The sequence below is a fragment of the Nomascus leucogenys genome, chromosome 10 (assembly GCF_006542625.1).
Source record: "Nomascus leucogenys isolate Asia chromosome 10, Asia_NLE_v1, whole genome shotgun sequence".
Taxonomy (NCBI): Eukaryota; Metazoa; Chordata; class Mammalia; order Primates; family Hylobatidae; genus Nomascus; species Nomascus leucogenys.
The window spans coordinates 41,003,301-41,022,535 of record NC_044390.1 but is presented as its reverse complement, the minus strand read 5'-3'; the positions used below and the strand labels follow the sequence as shown (position 1 = coordinate 41,022,535).

The 19,235-nt window shown below is 50.2% G+C and overlaps 1 protein-coding gene across 1 annotated transcript; it reads right to left on the bottom strand.

Annotated features, from left to right (window-relative positions):
* Positions 1-581, bottom strand: LOC100585475 (LYR motif-containing protein 2-like). Its single transcript, XM_003280067.3, has 2 exons — positions 397-581; positions 1-94 (listed from the first exon to the last, which is right to left on the bottom strand). Exons 1-2 carry the CDS (start codon positions 579-581, stop codon positions 1-3), a joined length of 279 nt encoding a protein of 92 aa, XP_003280115.1.
* Positions 582-19,235: the final 18,654 nt, after the last annotated feature.

The window sequence follows — 19,235 nt, the reverse complement described above, 5'->3', positions numbered from 1 at the left end:
TTAAGATTTTGCTAAAGCAAGTGTTTTTTCTAACTCCTTGAGCTGCATATTGCCTTGAGTAATCATCATCCGAATTGTATCCTCTTTGGTGGCACTTTTTTTTTTTTTTTTTTGAGATGGAGTCTCACTCTGTCACCCAGGCTGGAGTGCAGTGGCATGATCTTGGCTCACTGCAAGCTCTGCCTCCTGGGTTCACGCCATTCTCCTGCCTCAGCCTCCTGAGTAGCTGGGACTACAGGCGTCCACCACCACACCCGACTAATTTTTTGTATTTTTAGTAGAGACGGGATTTCACCGTATTAGCCAGGATGGCCTTGATCTCCTGACCTCGTGATCCGCCTGCCTCGGCCTCCCAAAGTGCTGGGATTACAGGTGTGAGCCACTGCGCCCGGCCACTGCCTAGTGGCACTTTTGTTTCTTTTGAATTCTTCCCTTGCCCAATCCTTTAGGTATTTGCGATCAGAATCATTTGGAACTTGCTGAATTGTTTGGAAAATCCTTCTGTAGAGGAGAAGAACTTGTTGCCTTCTGATGAACTGTTTTAACATTAGTGTTGCTGGGGGTAAGTGGGGAGCGGCCATGTGTGCCAGCGTTCCGCCAGAGCCTCAGCTGGTCTTTTTCCTTCTCTCTCTCTCCATTCCTTACCCTGTATGTCCCTCTCCCCTCGTCCATCTCTTCATCTCACCATAACCCCTTTTTTTTTTGAAACGGAGTTTCGCTCAGGCTGGAGTGCAATGGCATGATCTCAGCTCACTGCAACCTCCACCTCCCCGGTTCAAGCAATTCTCCTGCCTCACCCTCCAGAGTAGCTGGAGTAGCTGGGATTACAGGCGCACGCCACCACGCCTGGCTAATTTTTGTGTCCTTAGTAGAGATGGTGCTTTACCATGTTGCCCAGGCTGGTCTCAAACTGCTGACCTCAGATGATCCACTCGCCTCGGCCTTCCTAAATGCTAGGCGTGAGCCACTATGCCTAGCCTTCACTGTAACTTTTGTGTATCTTTCCCTCTCCCACTTTTACTCTCTGTGCAGATCTCTGTCCCCACCTCCCCATATCTGTCTTTCCTTTCTCTGTCCCTCCATCTGCCCTCTTTTCCCCAGCCAGCACCCCCATACTTAGGCCTCTGTATGATCAGTGGCACCAGGTCAGGCTGGAGCCAGTACTAATGAGCACATCTGTGTGCAGACCCAGGGTGGGTGCTGAGGGCCAGGCCCAGGCACCTAGGACTATAAATGCCCCTGCAATGTGGCTGGCCTCAGCCCTGCTCTGGCAGGTGCCCCCCGGGCCCTGGGCTCTGAGGCCGATCCCTTCTCTGAGGTCTCCCTTGTGCCCCCTACTGCCCCTGCAGTGGGAGGCCTGGAGGGAAGGCTAACAGGAGGAACCACACTAACCAGTCTATCTCCGTCTACCCCCAGCTGTGCCTTGGTGCCTTGGGTTTCCTATGGGGTAAGTGCCCCAGAAGGAACTCAGAAAGCTGGTGAGTTGGTCTGGATTTGCAGCAGAGTGTAGGGTAGGGAGGGGCTGGTTGTGCTGGCTCAGGTTGGGAGGCTGTCTGGCATGGCTCTGTGACAGGGGATTGGCCACACTGGAACTTCTTGGGACAGGGCCCTGGCCAGCTGGGACAAGGGGCTATTTGGGCAGACTGTGTGCCAGGAGATTGGCAAAACTAGTTCTGAGGAGGCTGGGCAGGCCTTTGGGGACAGATGGTGCAAAAGAAGCAAGTTTAAGCTAATATTGATATAGCTGACTTCATGCCATGGCTTTGACATCAAGCTCGCCATCGTTCTGTGAAGTGTGCACCAATACCCCCTTTACAGACACAGCAGCTGAAGCCCCAAGAAAGGAGGTGACTTGCCCAAGTTCACTTGGCTAGAAAGTGGCCGAGTAGGCTGGGCAAGGTGGCTTACGCCTGTAAGTAATCCCAGCACTTTGGGAGGCCAAGGTGGGAGGATCGCGTGAGCCTGGGAGACCAGCTTTGGCAACAGAGTTAGTCTCCTCTCTAAAACAGAAAAAGAAAAGGAAGGAAGGGAGGGAGAGAGGGAGGGAGAGAAGGAGGGAGAGAGAGAGGGAGAGAAAGTGGCAGAGTCAGAATTAGAATCTGACGCATTTAGCTTCCAAATCCACTGGATTATTCTTGACTGCCTCCTCTGGGCTCCTGGTTCCCTCAAGCCCGACGGACGTCTGCGTTTTATGTTTCCAGGGCTGCCGCTTCATCACGGCTTTCTCGGAAAACGGGGGCGCTGAGAAGCCCGACTTCCAGCTATATATGTCGCCACCGCCCACGGGGCCCCCGACGGCGATGCTGGTGACAGCGCTCCCTGCGTGGGCGCCACTCTCTCCGTGCGCCCCGAGCCTGCAGCCAGGCACGACGGTGTGGGTGCGCCCGCCCAGCGCAGAGGAGCTGCAGGGCTCGCGGCAGGCGGCGCTGTGTAAACAGCGACGTCGCGACCCAAGGGAGTGGAGGCGGTGAACGCACGTGGGCGCGCCTCCCGGGACACGGCGCTGGCTCTGCGGCGCTACCTGCTGGGCACCCCCTACTCGATGGTGACGCCGTCGCTGCCGCCTGGCGACCGGCACAAGGAATTTGCGGTGGTGGCGGGCGCTGGGCCCACGCTCTTGAGGCGCCTCACGCCCTCTGAGCCTGTTCTGCCGGACCGCGTAGACCACCCTGCCCGCTGGCCCCATCTGTTGAGCCTTGAAGGCTTCTAGACGCGCTGCAGTTGCAGAGAGCAGGAGACCTATCCGGCACCCGCGTCGTGGCCGCCCATCCTGTCGTGCTGCTGGCTGGCCTCAGTTGTCTGCAAGCGAGAAGCAAGGCCTATGGCCACGCGTTCGGACAACCGCCACCCCAGGATCCCTGGAGTGTTCTCCACACGGTGCCCCACTTTGCCCCCAGAGCATCCCAGGCGCCGAGACTGCGTGTTCCTGGAGGCTAGTGGCCCGGGTAGCCTGTGCTTCTGGTGCTGCGACGCCGACGGGGCGTGGGCTCTGCGCCCTGGCACGGTGCTGCGCTCTGTCTGTGGTGGACCAGTGCACCCTCTGGCTTTGCGCTTTTCGGCTGGCGTGCAGATGTTTTTCCCCCACACCGAGGCCGCCGCGGCCCACGGGAGTTGACACCTAAGATCCCTCCTTTGCGCTTATGCCATGGTGGGCGCGTTCAGCTGCAGCTTCGCAAGCATGGCGCAGCCAAACTTTTCCAACGTGGAATTTGCACCTGCCCCGGTGCTCCTGGACTGCCGGCCACTACCCGGCCTGCACTGGCGCCCAGTCCCTGCTGGCCCCGAGCGGCGTCATGAGCAGCATTCTGACCAAAGGCTGGTCCCGGCTCAGGGCTTCGCCTGGACTGAGGTGGCGCAGGTGCAGGGCAGTGCACGACCTGGAGAGGAGCGGGGCGCTCATGGGCATGTTTAGCTTCGGTATCGCCCAAGGCGCAGGCTTCGGGACCCAGGCCGTGGGGCAGCCAGCGGCAGATGAGCAGCCCTGAGGGCCCAAGGGTTTGGGGAGGTGAACCGGCAATGGGATTCATGGATATTAGAATTGGAGAAAATCATAACACTACATTCCATTGCTTATATAACAATCAGAGAGGCAGTTTATTTTTGTTTTTGTTTTTGTTATTGTTTGGTGGTTTTTTGTTGTTGTTGTTTTGTTTTGTTTTGTTTTGTTTTTGCTTTGCACCCCACCCGACACCCAATTTTTGTATTTGTACTAGAGACGGGGTATCACCATGTTGGCCAGGCTGGTCTTGAGCTCCTGACGTTAGGTGATCCACCTGCCTCGGCTTTCCAAAGTGCTGGGATTACAGGCCTGAGCTACTGCGCCCGTCCCAGAGAGGTAGTTTTAAAATAAAAGTCTGTCCCTCCTCCACTCAAAATCTCCTAGGCAATTGTCCCATCTCCCAGCAAAAGCAGTCCTTACAGTGGTTTAAGAGTTCCTACATGATGTGTTCCCAGCACACTGCTCACCTCGTCTCTCTCCCCTGCCTCACTGTACTCCAGCCACACTGGTTGCCTTACTTTCTTTTTCCTACCCCAGGGCCTTTGCACTGGCTGTCCCCATGATATCCCTGTGGATCACTCTCTCACCTCCTTCAAGCCTTTGCTCAAATGTCACCTCTCACTGAGGCCAACCTGACTGCCCAATTTAAAATTGCAATCCCCAGGCCACACATGGTGGTTCACGCCTGTAATCCCACCACTTTGGGATGCCGAGGTGGGTGAATCACTTGACAAGGTCAGGAGTTCAAGACCAGCCTGGTCAACATGGAGAAACCTCATCTCTACCAAAATATATAAAAATTAGCCGGGTGTGGTGGCACGTGCCTGTAATCCCAGCTACTCGGGAGGCTGAGGCAGAAGAATCACTTGAACCCAGGAGGCAGAGGTTGCAGTGAGTAGAGATGGTGCCACTGCATTCCAGCCTAGGTGACAGAGTGAGACTCCGTCTCAAAATAAAATAAATTATAATCCCCCACCCCCAACATTACCTAGCCCTTTCCCAGAATTTTTTCACAGACTATATCACTTTCTGTATAATTACTTTTTCTATTATCTGTCTACAACGCATACATTCCTCAAGGGCAATGATTTTTTTTAACCGTTTAATAACCTTTAAAAAAAAAAAAACTGAGGCAGAGTCTCCGTATGTCACCTAGGCTGATTTTGAACTCCTGGGCTCAAGGGATCCTCCAGCCTCCTCCCCCAAAAGTGCTGGAATTTCAGGTGTGAGCCACCGTGTTTGGCCTGTTGTCAAGTTTTTGTTTGTTTGTTTGTTGTTATTTTGTGATGGAGTTTTGCTCTTGTTGCCCAAGCTGGAGCGCAATGGCGTAATCTTGGCTCACTGCAACCTACGCCTCCCAGGTTCAAGCGATTCTCCTGCCTCAGCCTCCCAAGTAGCTGGGGTTACAGGCATGCATCACCACACCTGGCTAATTTTTTGTATTTAGTAGAGATGGGGCTTCACCATGTTAGTCAGGCTAGTCTCGAACTCCTAACCTCAGGTGATCCACCTGCCTCGGCCTTCCAAAGTGCTGGGATTATAGGCGTGAGCCACTGTGCCCGGCCTGGCATGTTGTAAGTTTTAAGATACAGTTAACTGAACAATTTAAAGTTTCCAACCTGAATGAATTTTCACATATATTCACCTGTGTAACCCTCACTTAAATGAAGCTATTAGAACACTTCTATCACCCCATATAGTTTCATGAGGTCAGATTCTTACAAAAAGATTTTGTGCACTATTAAATCTCCAGCACCTGTGACAGTGCCCAGCTCTCAGCAAACATTTGTGGAAGGAATAGTAATGGTTGTAATTTGTTAAATGTGCACCACATCATATGCCAGGCACTGGGCTCAGAGAGGAAATTATTGCCCAAGGTCACACCTTTTTATTACAGTGTAAAATGTGAACAGTGGGGTGGGAGAAGGGATAAAATAATAATAGCTAGTACTGAGTGCATAACTCTGTGCATTATTTCTTTTTACCTTCCCGCTTGTCTTTGAGGTTGACTGTTTAATAATATTGTGGGTGGTTTTTTGTTGTTACTGTTGTTGTTGTTTCCTTTCTTTTTTTTTTTTTTTTTTTCTGAGAAGGGGTCTCCCTCTGTCACCCAGGCTGGAGTGCAGTGGCACTATCTCAGCTCACTGCAACCTCAGCCTTCCAGGTTTAAGCGATTCTCCTTCCTCAGCCTCCCGAGTAGCTGGGATTACAGGCGCATGCCACCACGCCCAGCTAATTTTTGTAGTTTTAGTATAAACAGGGTTTTGCCATGTTAGCCAGGCTGGTCTCGAACTCCTGACCTCAGGTGATCCGCCCACCTTGGCCTCCCAAAATGCTGGAATTACAGGCATGAGCCACTGCGCCCGGCCTGCTTTTTGTTTTTGTTTTTTTTCTTTTTAAGACATAGTCTCGCTCTGTTGCCTAGGCTGGAGTACGGTGGCGTGATCTAGGCTTACTGCAACCTCCGTCTCCCAGGTTCAAGCGATTCTTGTGCCTCAGCCTCCTGAGTAGCTGGGATTACAGACGCGCAGCACCACCACGCCTGGCTAATATTTTTGTATTTTTTTTTTGGTAGAGACAGGGTTTCACCATGTTGGCCAGGCTGGTCTCGAACTCCTGACCTCAGATGATCTGTCCACCTCAGCCTCCCAAAGTGCGGGGATTATAGGTGTGAGCCACTGTGCCCGGCCAATTTATTTTGTTTTGTTTGAGACAGGGTCCTTTTCTTTCACCCAGGCTGATGTGCAGTGGCGCAACTGTGGTTCACTACAGCCTTGACCTCTGGGCTCCAGTGATCCTCTAGCCTCAGCCTCCGAAGTACCTGGGACTACAGGCATGCACCACCATGCCTGGCTAATTTTTATTTTTTATACAGATAGGGTCTTGCTATGTTGCCCGAGCTGGCCTCAAATTCCTGGGATCAAGAAATTCACCTGCCTCAGCCTCCCAGAGTGTTGGGATTATAAGTGAAAACCACCACCCCCAGCCTATAATAATATTGTAATGATAGCTTTTCCCTGGGGAGAGGGGCCGAGCCCAGAGCTCAAGTCTCTTGCCAAGCTCACACAGCTAGAAAGTGGCAGCGTCTGGATTTGAACCTAGGTCTGTCTGCGTCCACAGTGCAAGCTTTTAGCCACCTTTTTGGTTGTGGGGGTTTTGTTTTGTTTTGTGTTTTGTACCACCTTACAAAGACTTATAAAGTAGTCTAGACTTATGTGCTAAGTGGCAAGTGCTTTTATAAATAATGTACATACATTATATAATGTTCTCCTTACAGTCATCCTGGAGATGGGTCTTAATGTTATCCTCATTTCACAGAGAAGGCAGTTGAAGGTTTAAGGCGTGAAATCACTGCCCAAGGCCACACCCTGAACAGATGTCAACTTTGAATCCCAAGCCTGCTTGGGCTGCTGGGAAACAGGCATGTTGTCTCAGAGGGCGCCGCGTTTGACGAAGACTCAGCAAAACTGGACGCTGACCATGGTTCTGAACACACTGCCGTGGGACCTGGGCTTTTCCTGTAACCCTGAAATCCCATTCAACCTCTTCCGGTCCTGAGAAACAGTGGGAGACCAGGGAGATGAGAGAAAAGTGAGGGAATGCTCAGAGAGAGAGGCTGGGTTTCTTAGAAATGAAGACAAGGACTTCAATTCATTTATTTATAACAGGTCAGAGCTGGACTCTGGAGCCAAGAGTCCTGGATGCAAATCCTGCTCCAAGCTGTGGGATTCTGCACAAGTCACTTCATTTCCCTGACTATCTACTTCCCCTCTATTAAAGGTTGATAATAGTATGAACATCATAAGGTTGTTGTGGCATTTTAAATTAAATTATTTATTATTCCTATTATTATTTAATAGACATAGAGATGGGGTCTTGCTATGTTGCCAGGCTGGTCTCAAACTCCTGGGCTTAAGCAATCCACCCACCTTGGCCTACCAACACGCTTGGATTACAGGCATGAGCCACCACACCTGGCTCTAATTTTTTATTTTTATTTATTTATTTATTTTATTATTATTATTTTTTGATATGGAGTCTCACTCTGTCGCCCAGGCTGTAGTGCAGTGGCACAACCTCGGCTCACTGCAACCTCTGCCTCCCAGGTTCAAGCAATCTTTCCATTTCAGCTTCTCTAGTAGCTGGAACTACAGGTGCCTGTCATCACTCCTGGCTAATTTTTGTATTCTCAGTAGAGATGAGGTTTCATCATGTTGGCCAGGCTGGTCTTGAACTCCTGACCTCAAGTAACGCACCTGCCTCAGCCTCCCAAAGTGCTGGGATCACAGGCATGAGCAACCGTGCCTGGCCATTTATTTATTTATTTATTTATTTTGAGATGGAGTTTCATTCTTGTTGCCCAGGCTGGAGTGCAATGGCAAGATCTTGGCTCACTGCACCTTCACCTCCCAGGTTCAAGTGGTTCTCCTGCCTCAGCCTCCCAAGTAGCTGGGACTACAGGCACATGCCAGCACACCCACCTAATTTTTGTATTTTTAGTAGAAATGGGGTTTCCCCATGTTGGCCAGGGTGGTCTTGAACTCCTGACCTCAGGTGATCCGCCCACCTCAGCCTCCTAGAGTGCTGGGATTACAGGCATGAGCCACCACACCTAGCTTTTTTTTTTTTTAATTAAAAAAATAAAGTAGAGATGGGGCCTCACCATCTTGCCCAGGCTAGTCTCGAACTCCTGGGCTTGAGTGATCCTCCTGTCTTGACCTCAGAAAGTGCTGGGAGTACAGGCGTGAGCCACTGCACCCTGCCAGCACTTTTTAGATGATTTAATAGAACAATGTCTGGCATGCAGTAAATATTTGCCAGTATTATTTTGCAACAATTTTTTTTTTCATTTTCTTCAGGCTAGGCCTGTTCTAGGCACTGCAGATGCAACAGTGAAACAACACAGACAACATCCCTGCCCTCAGGGAGCTGACACTCTAGCTCAGTCCATACGAAAACTCTATATTCCATCTTTTTTTTTCTGTATTCCATTGTGATAGAAAATATGCAAAGCTCTACAGAACACAAGATTATTCTTAAAAGTTCACTTTGGGGTCAGGTGCGGCGGCTCATGCCTGTAATCCCAGCACTTTGGGAGGCCAAGGTGGGCAGATCACTGGAGGTCAGAGTTCGAGACCAACCTGAGCAACATGGCAAAACCTCATTTCTACTAAAAATACAAAAATTAGTCAGGTGTGGTGGTGCATGTCTGTAATCCCAGCTACTTAGGAGGCTGAGGCATGAGAATCTCTTGAACCCGGGAGGTGGAGTCTGCAGTGAGCTGAGATCACACCACTGCACCCCAGCCTGGGTGACAGAGCAAGACTCTGTCTCAAAAAAAAAAAAAAGTTCACTTTGTAGGTGGCTAGCTTCATGCACTGATAGCAATGAATAAATAACATCCCTTCCTGGGAAGAAGGAAGGAATATATGTCTCCAGTTCCCCACAGCATACCAGCATACACACATGCGCGCGCGCGCACACACACACACACACACACACTCTCTCTCACATCCTACCCTCAAGTCTGCTTAATGTGGCCAGTTGAAGTCCTCGATGGCCAGAATCAATGCATGGTACATTTGCACTGGCATAGAGATACTCACATAATTGAATCTGGCTGTCTTCAGATGCAGCCTGTGCTCTTGAGCTCCCTGCAGACCTATTCTACACCCAGGCTGTGCTGATCATTTTGTCCCTCAGTCCCACTCTTTTCTTTCTGCTGATACATACAGACTCAGTTTATTTTAAATTGGGAACACTGATAGCTTCTGAATGTTGAGTTTCCAGTGCCAGGGACCCTGGAGGCCTGGGGTATGAAGGAAGGTCGGGGATGAGGCTAAATTCCAGGATCCAGTTATAGTGCATCCTTCCCTCATCTCATCTCCAAATATTCTGACTGAGGAGGAAGTGAGCCCTTTCACAGAGTCCCATCCCCTCCTAGAGTCTTCTCTGGTGATGCCACTCCAGTTCCAGGTCTCCTGTGAGGGCCATACACGCTCTGGTGGGACCACATGTCAGCTTGTGAAGCACAGACTTAAGTGTGTGGCTGGGAACAGTGGCTCACACTTGTAATCCCAGCACTTTGGAAGGCAGAGATGGGCGGATCGCTTAAGCTCAGGATTTGGAGACCACCATGGGCAAAATGGCAAAACCCTGACTCTACAAGAAATACAAAAATTAGCCAGGTGGCATGCACCTGTAGTCCCAGCTACTTAGGAGGCTGAGGTGGGAAGATGGCTTCAGTCCAGGAGGTGGAGGTTGCAGTGAGCTGAGATCACACCACTGCACCTCAGCCTGGGCAACAGAGCCAGACCCTGCCTCAAAATAAAAAAGAAAAAGAAAACAGAAAAAAACAAAAATTTAAAATATAAATAAATAAATAAATGAAAAAAGTCTAAATGTGTGCCCACCACTCAGGTCACATGTGAGTCTGAGACCTCGTCCAGTTCCAAGATGGCAGGACTCCAAAACACCGTCCATCTGCAGCTCTAAGACCATGGCAGTGGCTGCATCAGGACCAAACAACACACCTGAAGCTGAGCCAAGGCTTGTGCCTGTGCTCCTGGGGGGACCTGAGCCTGAACCTGTGGCCGTGGCTCATCTGGGGCTTGCACAAGTGACCATAAATGAACCCTGCCCTGAACCTGTAGCTGCAGCCGCACCAGTGCCTCGACTTGTGACTGTGAAAGAACCACTTCCTGCAGCTCTGGCTGTGGCTGAACCAGCACCTATACCACCTACCGAACCCATAACTAAACATTGTCTACAACCATGTCCAAAACCAAGACAGTATCTGTGTCTGGGTCAGAACTGTCTCGTGGCCAAGCTGGGGCTCAAGGTGGTGACAGTGACTAAACCAAGCTTAAAGACTCTGGCTGTGGCAAAATTAGGACTTGTCTGTAGCAAAGGACAGGGGGCCATCACAGGGGCCACCAGCTGGGCCTCTGGGCTACCATGCATCTAGACTTTTTTTCTTTCTTTCTTTCTTTTTTTTTTTTTTTTTTGAGAAGGAGTTTTGCTCTTGTTGCCCAGGCTGGAGTGCAATGGCTCGATCTTGGCTCATTGCAACCTCCAACTCCCGGGTTCAAGCAATTCTCCTGCCTCAGCCTCTCGAGTAGCTGGGATTACAGGCATGTGCCATTACACCTGGCTAATTTTGTATTTTTAGTAGAGATGGGGTTTCTCCATGTTGGTCAGGCTGGTCTTGAACTCCCAACCTCAGGTGATCCACCCACCTCAGCCTTCCAAAGCTCTGGGATTACAGGCATGAGCCACCACACCTGGCCTGATTTTTTTTTTTTTTTTTTTTAAAGACAGGGTCGGGCCTGGCGTGGTGGCTCATTTCTGTAATCCCAGCACTTTGGCAGGCCGAGGCGGGCAGATCACAAGGTTAGGAGTTTGAGACCAGCCTGGCCAATAATGGTGAAACCCCGTTTCTACTAAAAATACAAAAAAATTAGCCGGGCATGGTGGCACATCCCTGTAATCCCAGCTACTCGGGAGGCTGAGGCAGGAGAACGCTTGAACCCAGGAGGCGGAGGTTGCAGTGAGCCGAGATCACACCACTGCACTCCAGCCTGGGCGACAGAACAACACTGCATCTAAAAAAAAAAAAAAAAAAAAAAAAGACAGGGTCTTGCTGTCACCCACACTGGAGTACAATGTTGCAGTCTCAGCTCCCTGCAGCCTCTGCCTCCCAAGCTCAAGCAATTCTCTTGCCTCAATTTCCCGAGTACCTGGGATTACAGGAGTGTACCACCGCGCCTGGCTAATTTCTGTATTTTTAGAGACAGGGTGTCATCATGTTGGCCAGGCTGGTCTCAAACTCCTGGCCTCAAGTGATCTGCTTACCTCAGCCTCCTAAAGTGCCAGGATCACAGACGTGAGCCATCGTTTCTGGCCAGTATACATCTAGATTTTCAATGGCCACTCGTTCCCCATGCCTGGGATCTGCACCTACATGCTTAGCTGATGCCCCCAGTCCCTCCTCAGCAGCCTCCCTGCCTCCTAACTGTAGGTTCCCTGTCCTGAAGGGAGGCAACCCATGTGTTTTGTCACAGGGTGCATCTTTGGTATTACCGTCACTGCTGTCAAGCACGAGTGTGGCTCTATCCAGATAAGAATCACAATGTATGGGATCTTGGGAGAACCCATCCTTCTCTGTCCATCAGTTTTGGGAGCTTTTTTCTTTTTCGAGACAGGGTCTTGTTTAGTCGCCCAGGCTGGAGTGCAGTGGTGCCATCATAGCTCACCGTAGCCTCAACCTCCTGAGCTCAAGTGATCCTCCCACCTCAGCCTCCCAAGTAGCTAGGACAACAGGCACACACTACCATGCCTGGCTCTTTAAATTTTTTTGTAGAGACAGGGTCTCGCTATGTTGTCCAGGCTGGTCTCAAACTCCTGGCCTCAAGCAATCTTCCATCCTCAGCCTCCCAAAGCACTAGAATCACAGGCATGTGAGCCACCATGCCTGGCAGGTCATTTTTGTCACCTCTAAAATAGAAGCAATGATATAGGCCGGGGCGGTGGCTCACATCTGTAATCCTAGAACTTTGGGAGGCCGAGGCAGGTGGATCACCTGAAGTCAGGAGTTCGAGACCAGCCTGGCCAACATGGTGAAACCCCATCTCCACTAAAAATACAAAAATTTGCTGGGCCTGGTGGCGCTCACCTGTAGTTTCAGCTACTAGAGAGGCTGAGGTGGGAGGATCACTTGAACCCAAGAGGCAGAGGTTGCAGTGAACAGAGTGTGCCACTGCACTCCAGCCTGAGTGACAGAGCAAGACTGTGTCTCAAAGAAAAAAAAAAATTGTTTACCGGGCATAGTGGCTCATGCCCGTAATCCCAGCACTTTGGGAGGCCAAGGCAGGCAGATCACCTGAGGTCAGGAGTTCAAGACCAGCCTGGCCAACATGGTGAAACCCCATCCCTACTAAAAATACAAAAATTAGCTGGGCGTGGTGGTGGGTGCCTGTAATCCCAGCTACTGGGGATGCTAAAGAAGGAGAATCACTTGAACCTGGGAGGCAGAAGTTGCAGTGAGCTGAGATCGCACCACCGAACTCCAGCCTGGGGGACACAGTGAGAGTCTGTCTCAAAAAAAAAAAAAAAAGATGCAATTATACAGGTCCGAAGTCCCTTATCTAAAACGTCTGGGGCCAGGTGCATTTCAGATTTTGGAATTTAGAATGGTCATACCAGGCAAATGCCACATATTATATAACACTCCCAGTGTGTGTTACATAATCACAAACATTAATATCTCTGCAATGAAATGTCTGAATAGTCACACAAAGCAGGATAAATTAAGACTATAGCAGCCACACATGAGTTCAGGTTAGCTTTTGCTAATAATTGAGTTTTAACATCAAACACACAAAACATCTTCAGTCTTCAGGTCTTTTTGTTGTTGTTGTTGTTTGCATTTGTAGATGGTAGATAAGGGATTGTGGCTCTCTAGCTCCTCCCTCAGCAGGTTCCTGTGAGGTGAGAATGAGTTAACACAGGAAAAGCATTTGGAACAGAGTCCAACTCATGATAAGTGTCATATGAGGGGGTGTTTGCTGTGTTTATCATTTCCTGACACAGGCATCTGAAGCTTCCAAATTCCCCATATCCTAGGACCACATGCAGCCACTAGCATGTCCCAAATCTCTCCTCCAGGAAGGTTTAGGGGCTCTGCTCTGGTTAGAAGGTTGTGGGGGCTAGAGTATGTTTAATCCGGGTTGCTGGTTGAGGGGACCTGATGAAGGTTATGATGTACTAGTGTACCCAGACCAAACCGAGGGTTGGGCTGCTTATTCTCACAGCCTAATAATGAGATGCAAATAAACTGGGAAAGAAGAGAATTTTTATTTCTGTAACTGATTACAGGGAGAAGGCTTGGAAATTATCCCCAGATCAACTCAAAATTATAAAGTTTTCCAGAGCTTATATACCTTCTAGGCTATATTAGAAGAAATTAGTCACTTATGTCTTTAGATGAATGCACACTTACATGAGTAAATTTACTTCATCTAAATGAGTCCAGGTGCTGGGGTGATTACCCTTATCTTGTCTCCTGCTAAATCATGGAGGCTTGGGGAGTTCCTTTAGTCTCCAATAAAGCTTGTTTGTGAAGGTCTGAGGAGTTCCTTCAGACCCCCAATAAAACTTGTTTAATCTTAAATGGGAACTGTTAAGGATTCCTTCGTGAGGCTTGGCGTGGTGGCTCACGCCTGTAATACCAGCACTTTGGGAGGCCAAGGCGGGAGGATCACCTGAGGTTGAGAGTTTGAGACCAGCCTGACCAACATGGAGAAACCCCATCTCTACTAAAAATACAAAATTAGCCGGGTGTGGTGGCGCATGCCTGTAATCCCAGCTACTCGGGAGGCTGAGGCAAGAGAATCGCTTGAACCTGGGAAGTAGAGGTTGTGGTGAGCTGAGATCGTGCCATTGCGCTCCAGCCTGGGCAACAAGAGTGAAACTCTGTCTCAAAAAAAAAAAAAAAAAAGGAATTCCTTCATGATCTTGTCATGCCTCAAGACCCAGGAAAGGCCTGGCCTAAACTCTTGGTGGGCTTTTGTTACATTCCAGCCTTTGTATGGACGCCGGCTCTACTAGCGTTTTTGTTTGTTTGTTTGTTTGTTTTTTCGTTTTTGAGACGGAGTCTCATTCTGTTGTCCAGGCTGGAGCACAGTGGCGCCATCTCAACTTACTGCAACCTCCTCCTTCCAGGTTCACTCTCCCAAGTAGCTGGGATTACAGATGTGCGCCACCATGCCCAGCTAATTTTTTTTGTATTTTTAGTAGAGATGGGGCTTCACTATATTGGCCAGGCTGGTCTCGAACTCCCGACCTCAGATGATCCTCCTGCCGCAGCCTCCCAAAGTGCTGGGCTTACAGGCGTGAGCCACTGCTCCTGGCCTCTATCAGCTTTTAGTATTTAACCCAACCACACAGTCAGTGCTAAAACAGTTGTTATGGAGGCCTGCGTTCGTGAGACGTGGCTTGCCACACTAGGCCACCCCTCAGCACCGCTATAGAAAAACAATGGTGGCCTGGGTTCAAATTCCAGTTTGGCATTTGATATCTATGTGACCTTGGATAAATTATTTAACCTCTCTGGGCTTCAATTTCTTCATATGTGAAATGAGAATGATGAAAAGATCTGATTCATAGGGCTGCAGTGAGGATTAAATGAGCTAATATATAGAAAGCACAGAAAATATGCGAAGCTAGGATCCAAGACACGAAGCCGTGATGCTGCATACCCGCCTCCACACTGCCTGGGAGCTCACCCTGCCACTCAGGGGTCAGGACGCCCCCCAGTGCTCTTAAGGCTCCCCAGCATCCAGCAACCCCCACCCCAGGTATCCAGAACCTTCAGATTCTCAGGGCTCCAGACTTACACTCTCACCAACATGATCCCTCTTTTCCCAAGGACTTGACACTCCTGTGTTCCTTCCTCAATTAATTGGAATTTTATAAATTTTTTTTTTTTTTTTTGAGATTCAGTCTCGCTCTGTTGCCCAGGCTGGAGTACAGTGGTGAGATCTTGGCTCACTGCAACCTCTGCCTCCCAGGTTCAAGCAGTTGTCCTGCCTCAGCCTCCCAAGTAGCTGGGACTACAGGCATATGCCAACCACACTTGGATAATTTTTGTGTTTTTAGTAGACACAGAGTTTCACTATGATGGCCAGGCTGGTCTCGAACTCCTGACCTCAGGTGATCCACCTGCCTCAGCCTCCCAAAGTGCTGGGATTACAGGCATGAGCCACCGTGCCTGGCCAAGATTTGGGCAGGGACAAATAGCCAAACTATATCAGACACTAACAAGATCCCTGTGGCTGCCAGTTGAGAACAGATTACAGGGCTTGTGAAGGAATGAGGCCTGGAGGAACAGTGAGGAGGCTGCTGCAGTAGTCCCGGCAGGAGATGCTGGGGCTTGGGCCAGGGTGGGGGCGGCAAACGCAGGAGAAACGTGGGCTGGGAACCACCAAGTGAGGCAAAATAAGGAAATCATGGACTGGGAGAAAGGAGGTACCCCTTGATCTGGAAGGACAGGTGGAGGCTCTTGGTAATGGGGGAATCCCTTGGGTCCTGTCTGGAGGCTCTCCTGCTTACTGGATGAGGTGGGCACACCTGGCTCCTCGGTAGGATTACTCATCTAGATTCCTGAGAAGAGGACTTGCAAGTACTGTGTTAGGACAAATCTGGATATTGGAATCAAGACTCCCAGTTTTAAAAAAAAAAAAAAAAAAAAAAAAAAGGCCGGGCATGGTGGCTCACACCTGTAATCCCAACACTTTGGGAGGCCGAGGCGGGTGGATCACGAGGTCAGGAGTTCAAAACCAGCCTGACCAACATGGTGAAACCCTGTCTCTACTAAAAATACAAAAATTAGCTTGGCCTGGTGGTGCACACCTGTAATCCCAGCTACTCAGGAGGCTGAGGCAGGAGAATCACTTGAACCTGGGAGGTGGAGGTTGCAGTGAGCCAAGATCTCGCCACTGCACTCCAGCCTGGAAGACAGAGCGAGACGCTGTCTCAAAAAAAAAAAAAAGATTCCCGGTTAGAGGCTGGGCATGGTGGCTCACACCTACAATCCCAGCAATTTAGGAGGCCAACAAGGTGGGCAGATTGCTTGAGCTCAGGAGTTCCAGACCAGCCTGGGCAACATGGCGAAACCTCGTCTCTACTTAAACACACACACACACACACACACACACACACACACACACACAGAGAGAGAGAGAAAGATTCTTGGTTAGCTGGGCGCGGTGGCTCACACCTGTAATCACAGCACTTTGGGAGGCCGAGGTGGGCGGATCATGTGGTCAGGAGATCGAGACCATCCTGGCTAACACGGTGAAACCCCATCTCTACTAAAAATACAAAAAATTAGCCAGGTGTGGCCACAGGCGCCTATAGTCCCAGCTACTGGGGAGGCTGAGGCAGGAGAATGGCATGAACCCGGGAGGCGGAGCTTGCAGTGAGCTGAGACCGTGCCACTGCACTGCAGCCTGGGCAGCAGAATGATACTCTTTCTCAAAAAAAGAAGAAAAGAAGAAGAAGAAGAAGAAGAAGGAGAAGGAGAAGGAGAAGGAGAAGGAGAAGGAGAAGGAGAAGAGAAGAAGAAGAAGAAGAAGAAGAAGAAGAAGAAGAAGAAGAAGAAGAAGAAGAAGAAGAAGAAGAAGAAGAAGAAGAAGAAGAAGAAGAAGAAGAAGAAGAAGAAGAAGAAGAAGAAGAAGAAGAAAAAGAAGAAGAAAAAGAAGAAGAAGAATTCTTGGTTAGTAGACGAGGGTGGGGCATCCTAGATCTGCAAAGGCCCCACTCTCAATATCCCAGAATCCAACCCTCTAAACCTCCTTATCGTCCACCCCTCCCCAGATGCTCAGGAATTCAGCCCCTCTGGAGACCCCAGCTCTTGGTCACCCCTGCAGGTGAACCCACAGCAGCTGGGCCTGTCAGTTATCCTGGGCGACAGATGGCTGTGGTTGTACTTCCGCACCTCAGAACCATGGGCAGAGGCAGGTCTGGAGCAAGAACCTCCCACACTGCATCTCTTTTACAACCAGCAGCACGCACGTCACTGCACGTGGCTGAAGGTTGCCACTTACACAAGGCAGACTGTGCAGTGACGTCAGTCAGGCAGGACCATGACATGGGCAGTCCAGATCCACTGGTCTTCATGCATTTGGGTCCCGCAGCCACCTGATACCCTGAGCCAAGCCTTAGTCCCCACAGGAGACTGGGGGACCTGTGCTGTCCCTGTAGCCCCAAAAGGGCCCCTTAGCCACTGCCACCAAGTGTGACACCTACATCCTTCGAGGCCAGCGCTGTGCCTGGATATGCCCCTTCCCCAGCTCCCTGCCTGCGCTTTGGGTGTGCTTCCATGTCTGTGAGCACCCTGTCAGGCCTCAGTGTCAACACTGAGCCCTCGAGCTCCTGGGCTGGTGGCTGTGAGTGACCCTTCAAGGGAAAGGATTACAGGCTGCTGGGAAAAGGGGATTCTGGGACTTAGGAATGACACTCCTTAGTTCTGGAGGCTGATTCCTGGGGCAAGGGTGTAGGGTCCCTGGAATGGGACAGCCTCTGGGTCCTGGGGGTAGGACTGCTGAGTTGGGGGGTGTGGGGAAAATAATTCTAGGGCCCGGAGACAGGGCTCTTTGGGTCTGGGGCCAGGGCTTCTGGGTCCTGTGCATGGGAACAACTTGGCTATAGGGCTGGGACTGCTGGGTTCTCAGGTTCTAGAGACTAGAGCACCTAGGTCCATTCTAGGTGGTGACAACTCCAGTATCTGGGGTGAGCGCTCTGAGTCCCAGAGCCAGACTTATTTATTTATTTAGACAGGGTGTCACTCTGTTATTTATTTAGACAGGGTATCACTCTGTTGCCAAGGCTGGAGTGCAGTAGTACTATCATAGCTCACTGCAGCCTCAACCTCCCAGACTCAAGCCATCCTCCCTCCTCAGCTTCCCAAGTATCTGGGACCACGGGCATGTGCCACTATGCCCAGATAATTTTTTAATTTTTTTTTTTGTAAAGATGAGGTCTTCCTATGTTGCCCAGGCTGGTCTCTAATTCCTGAGCTCAAGTGATCCTCCCACCTTGGCCTCCCAAAATGCTGGGATTACAGATGTGAGCCACTACGCCTGTCCCAGAGCCAGACTTCTATGTTCTGGGGAGTGGACTTCTGGTTTCTTAGCACAGAGACTTCTTTACTCTGTGAGGCGGGGATTGCTGGGTCTGTTGCTTGGAGAGCTCCATTCTAGGGGGTGAGGACCACAGGATACTGGTAAGGATTCCTGGAAGCTGAGAGCAGGGACATTTGCATTATAGGGGTGGCCAAATGCTTGGGTCTCGGAAAACAGACCTGGGAGTCCTGATGTGAATACCTTCTCCTTCCTGTCTTTCTCCATCCCCACTCCTGCCCCTGCAGCTATTGAGTGCCCCAAAAACAGTCACTATGAGCCATGTGGCTTATCCTGTCCAGAGGCCCACCACAGGCAGGCCCACTGGGGGTCACCACTGCCCTGCAGGCATACTTTTGCTTGCAACACAGGCTGCTTCTTCCTTTTTTAAGAGACAGGGTCCTGCCAGGCACGGTGGCTCATGCCTGTAATCCCAGCACTTTGGGAGGCCGAGGCAGGCGGATAATCTGAGGTCAGGAGTTTGAGACCAGCCTGACCAATATGATGAAACCCCGTCTCTACTAAAAATACAAAAATTAGTTGGGTGTGGTGGCAGGTGCCTGTAATCCCAGAATCTAGGGAGGCTGAGGCAGGAGTATCACTTGAACCCGGGAGATGGAGATTGCAGTGAGCCGAGATTGTGCCACTGCACTCCAGCCTGGGCGACAGAGCAAGACTCTGTCAAAAACAAAATCCTAGAATCTCGAGGGCAAGCCCCAGTATACCAGAGGTGTCAGACTCTGGGATCTAAGAACCCAGTTCTGAGCTAATAATTCCATTTCCTCATTCAACAACCGTATATTGAGTATCTACTGTGTTCCAGGCACTATTTGAAGTGCTTCTTTAAGTATGTTAACTGAATTTCAGAACACACTTTCAGTCCAGGTCCTGGGCACCCCCATATAGGATCCAGGAGTTCTAAAGTCCCAATCCCCAATGTTTGCAAACCCTCACACACCCCCAAATCCTAGATGCCAAACACAACTGCTGTGGACAACAACGATCAGAACCATGGACAGCAGTTCAGGTATTTGTAGCTGCTGTGGGCCCACCCC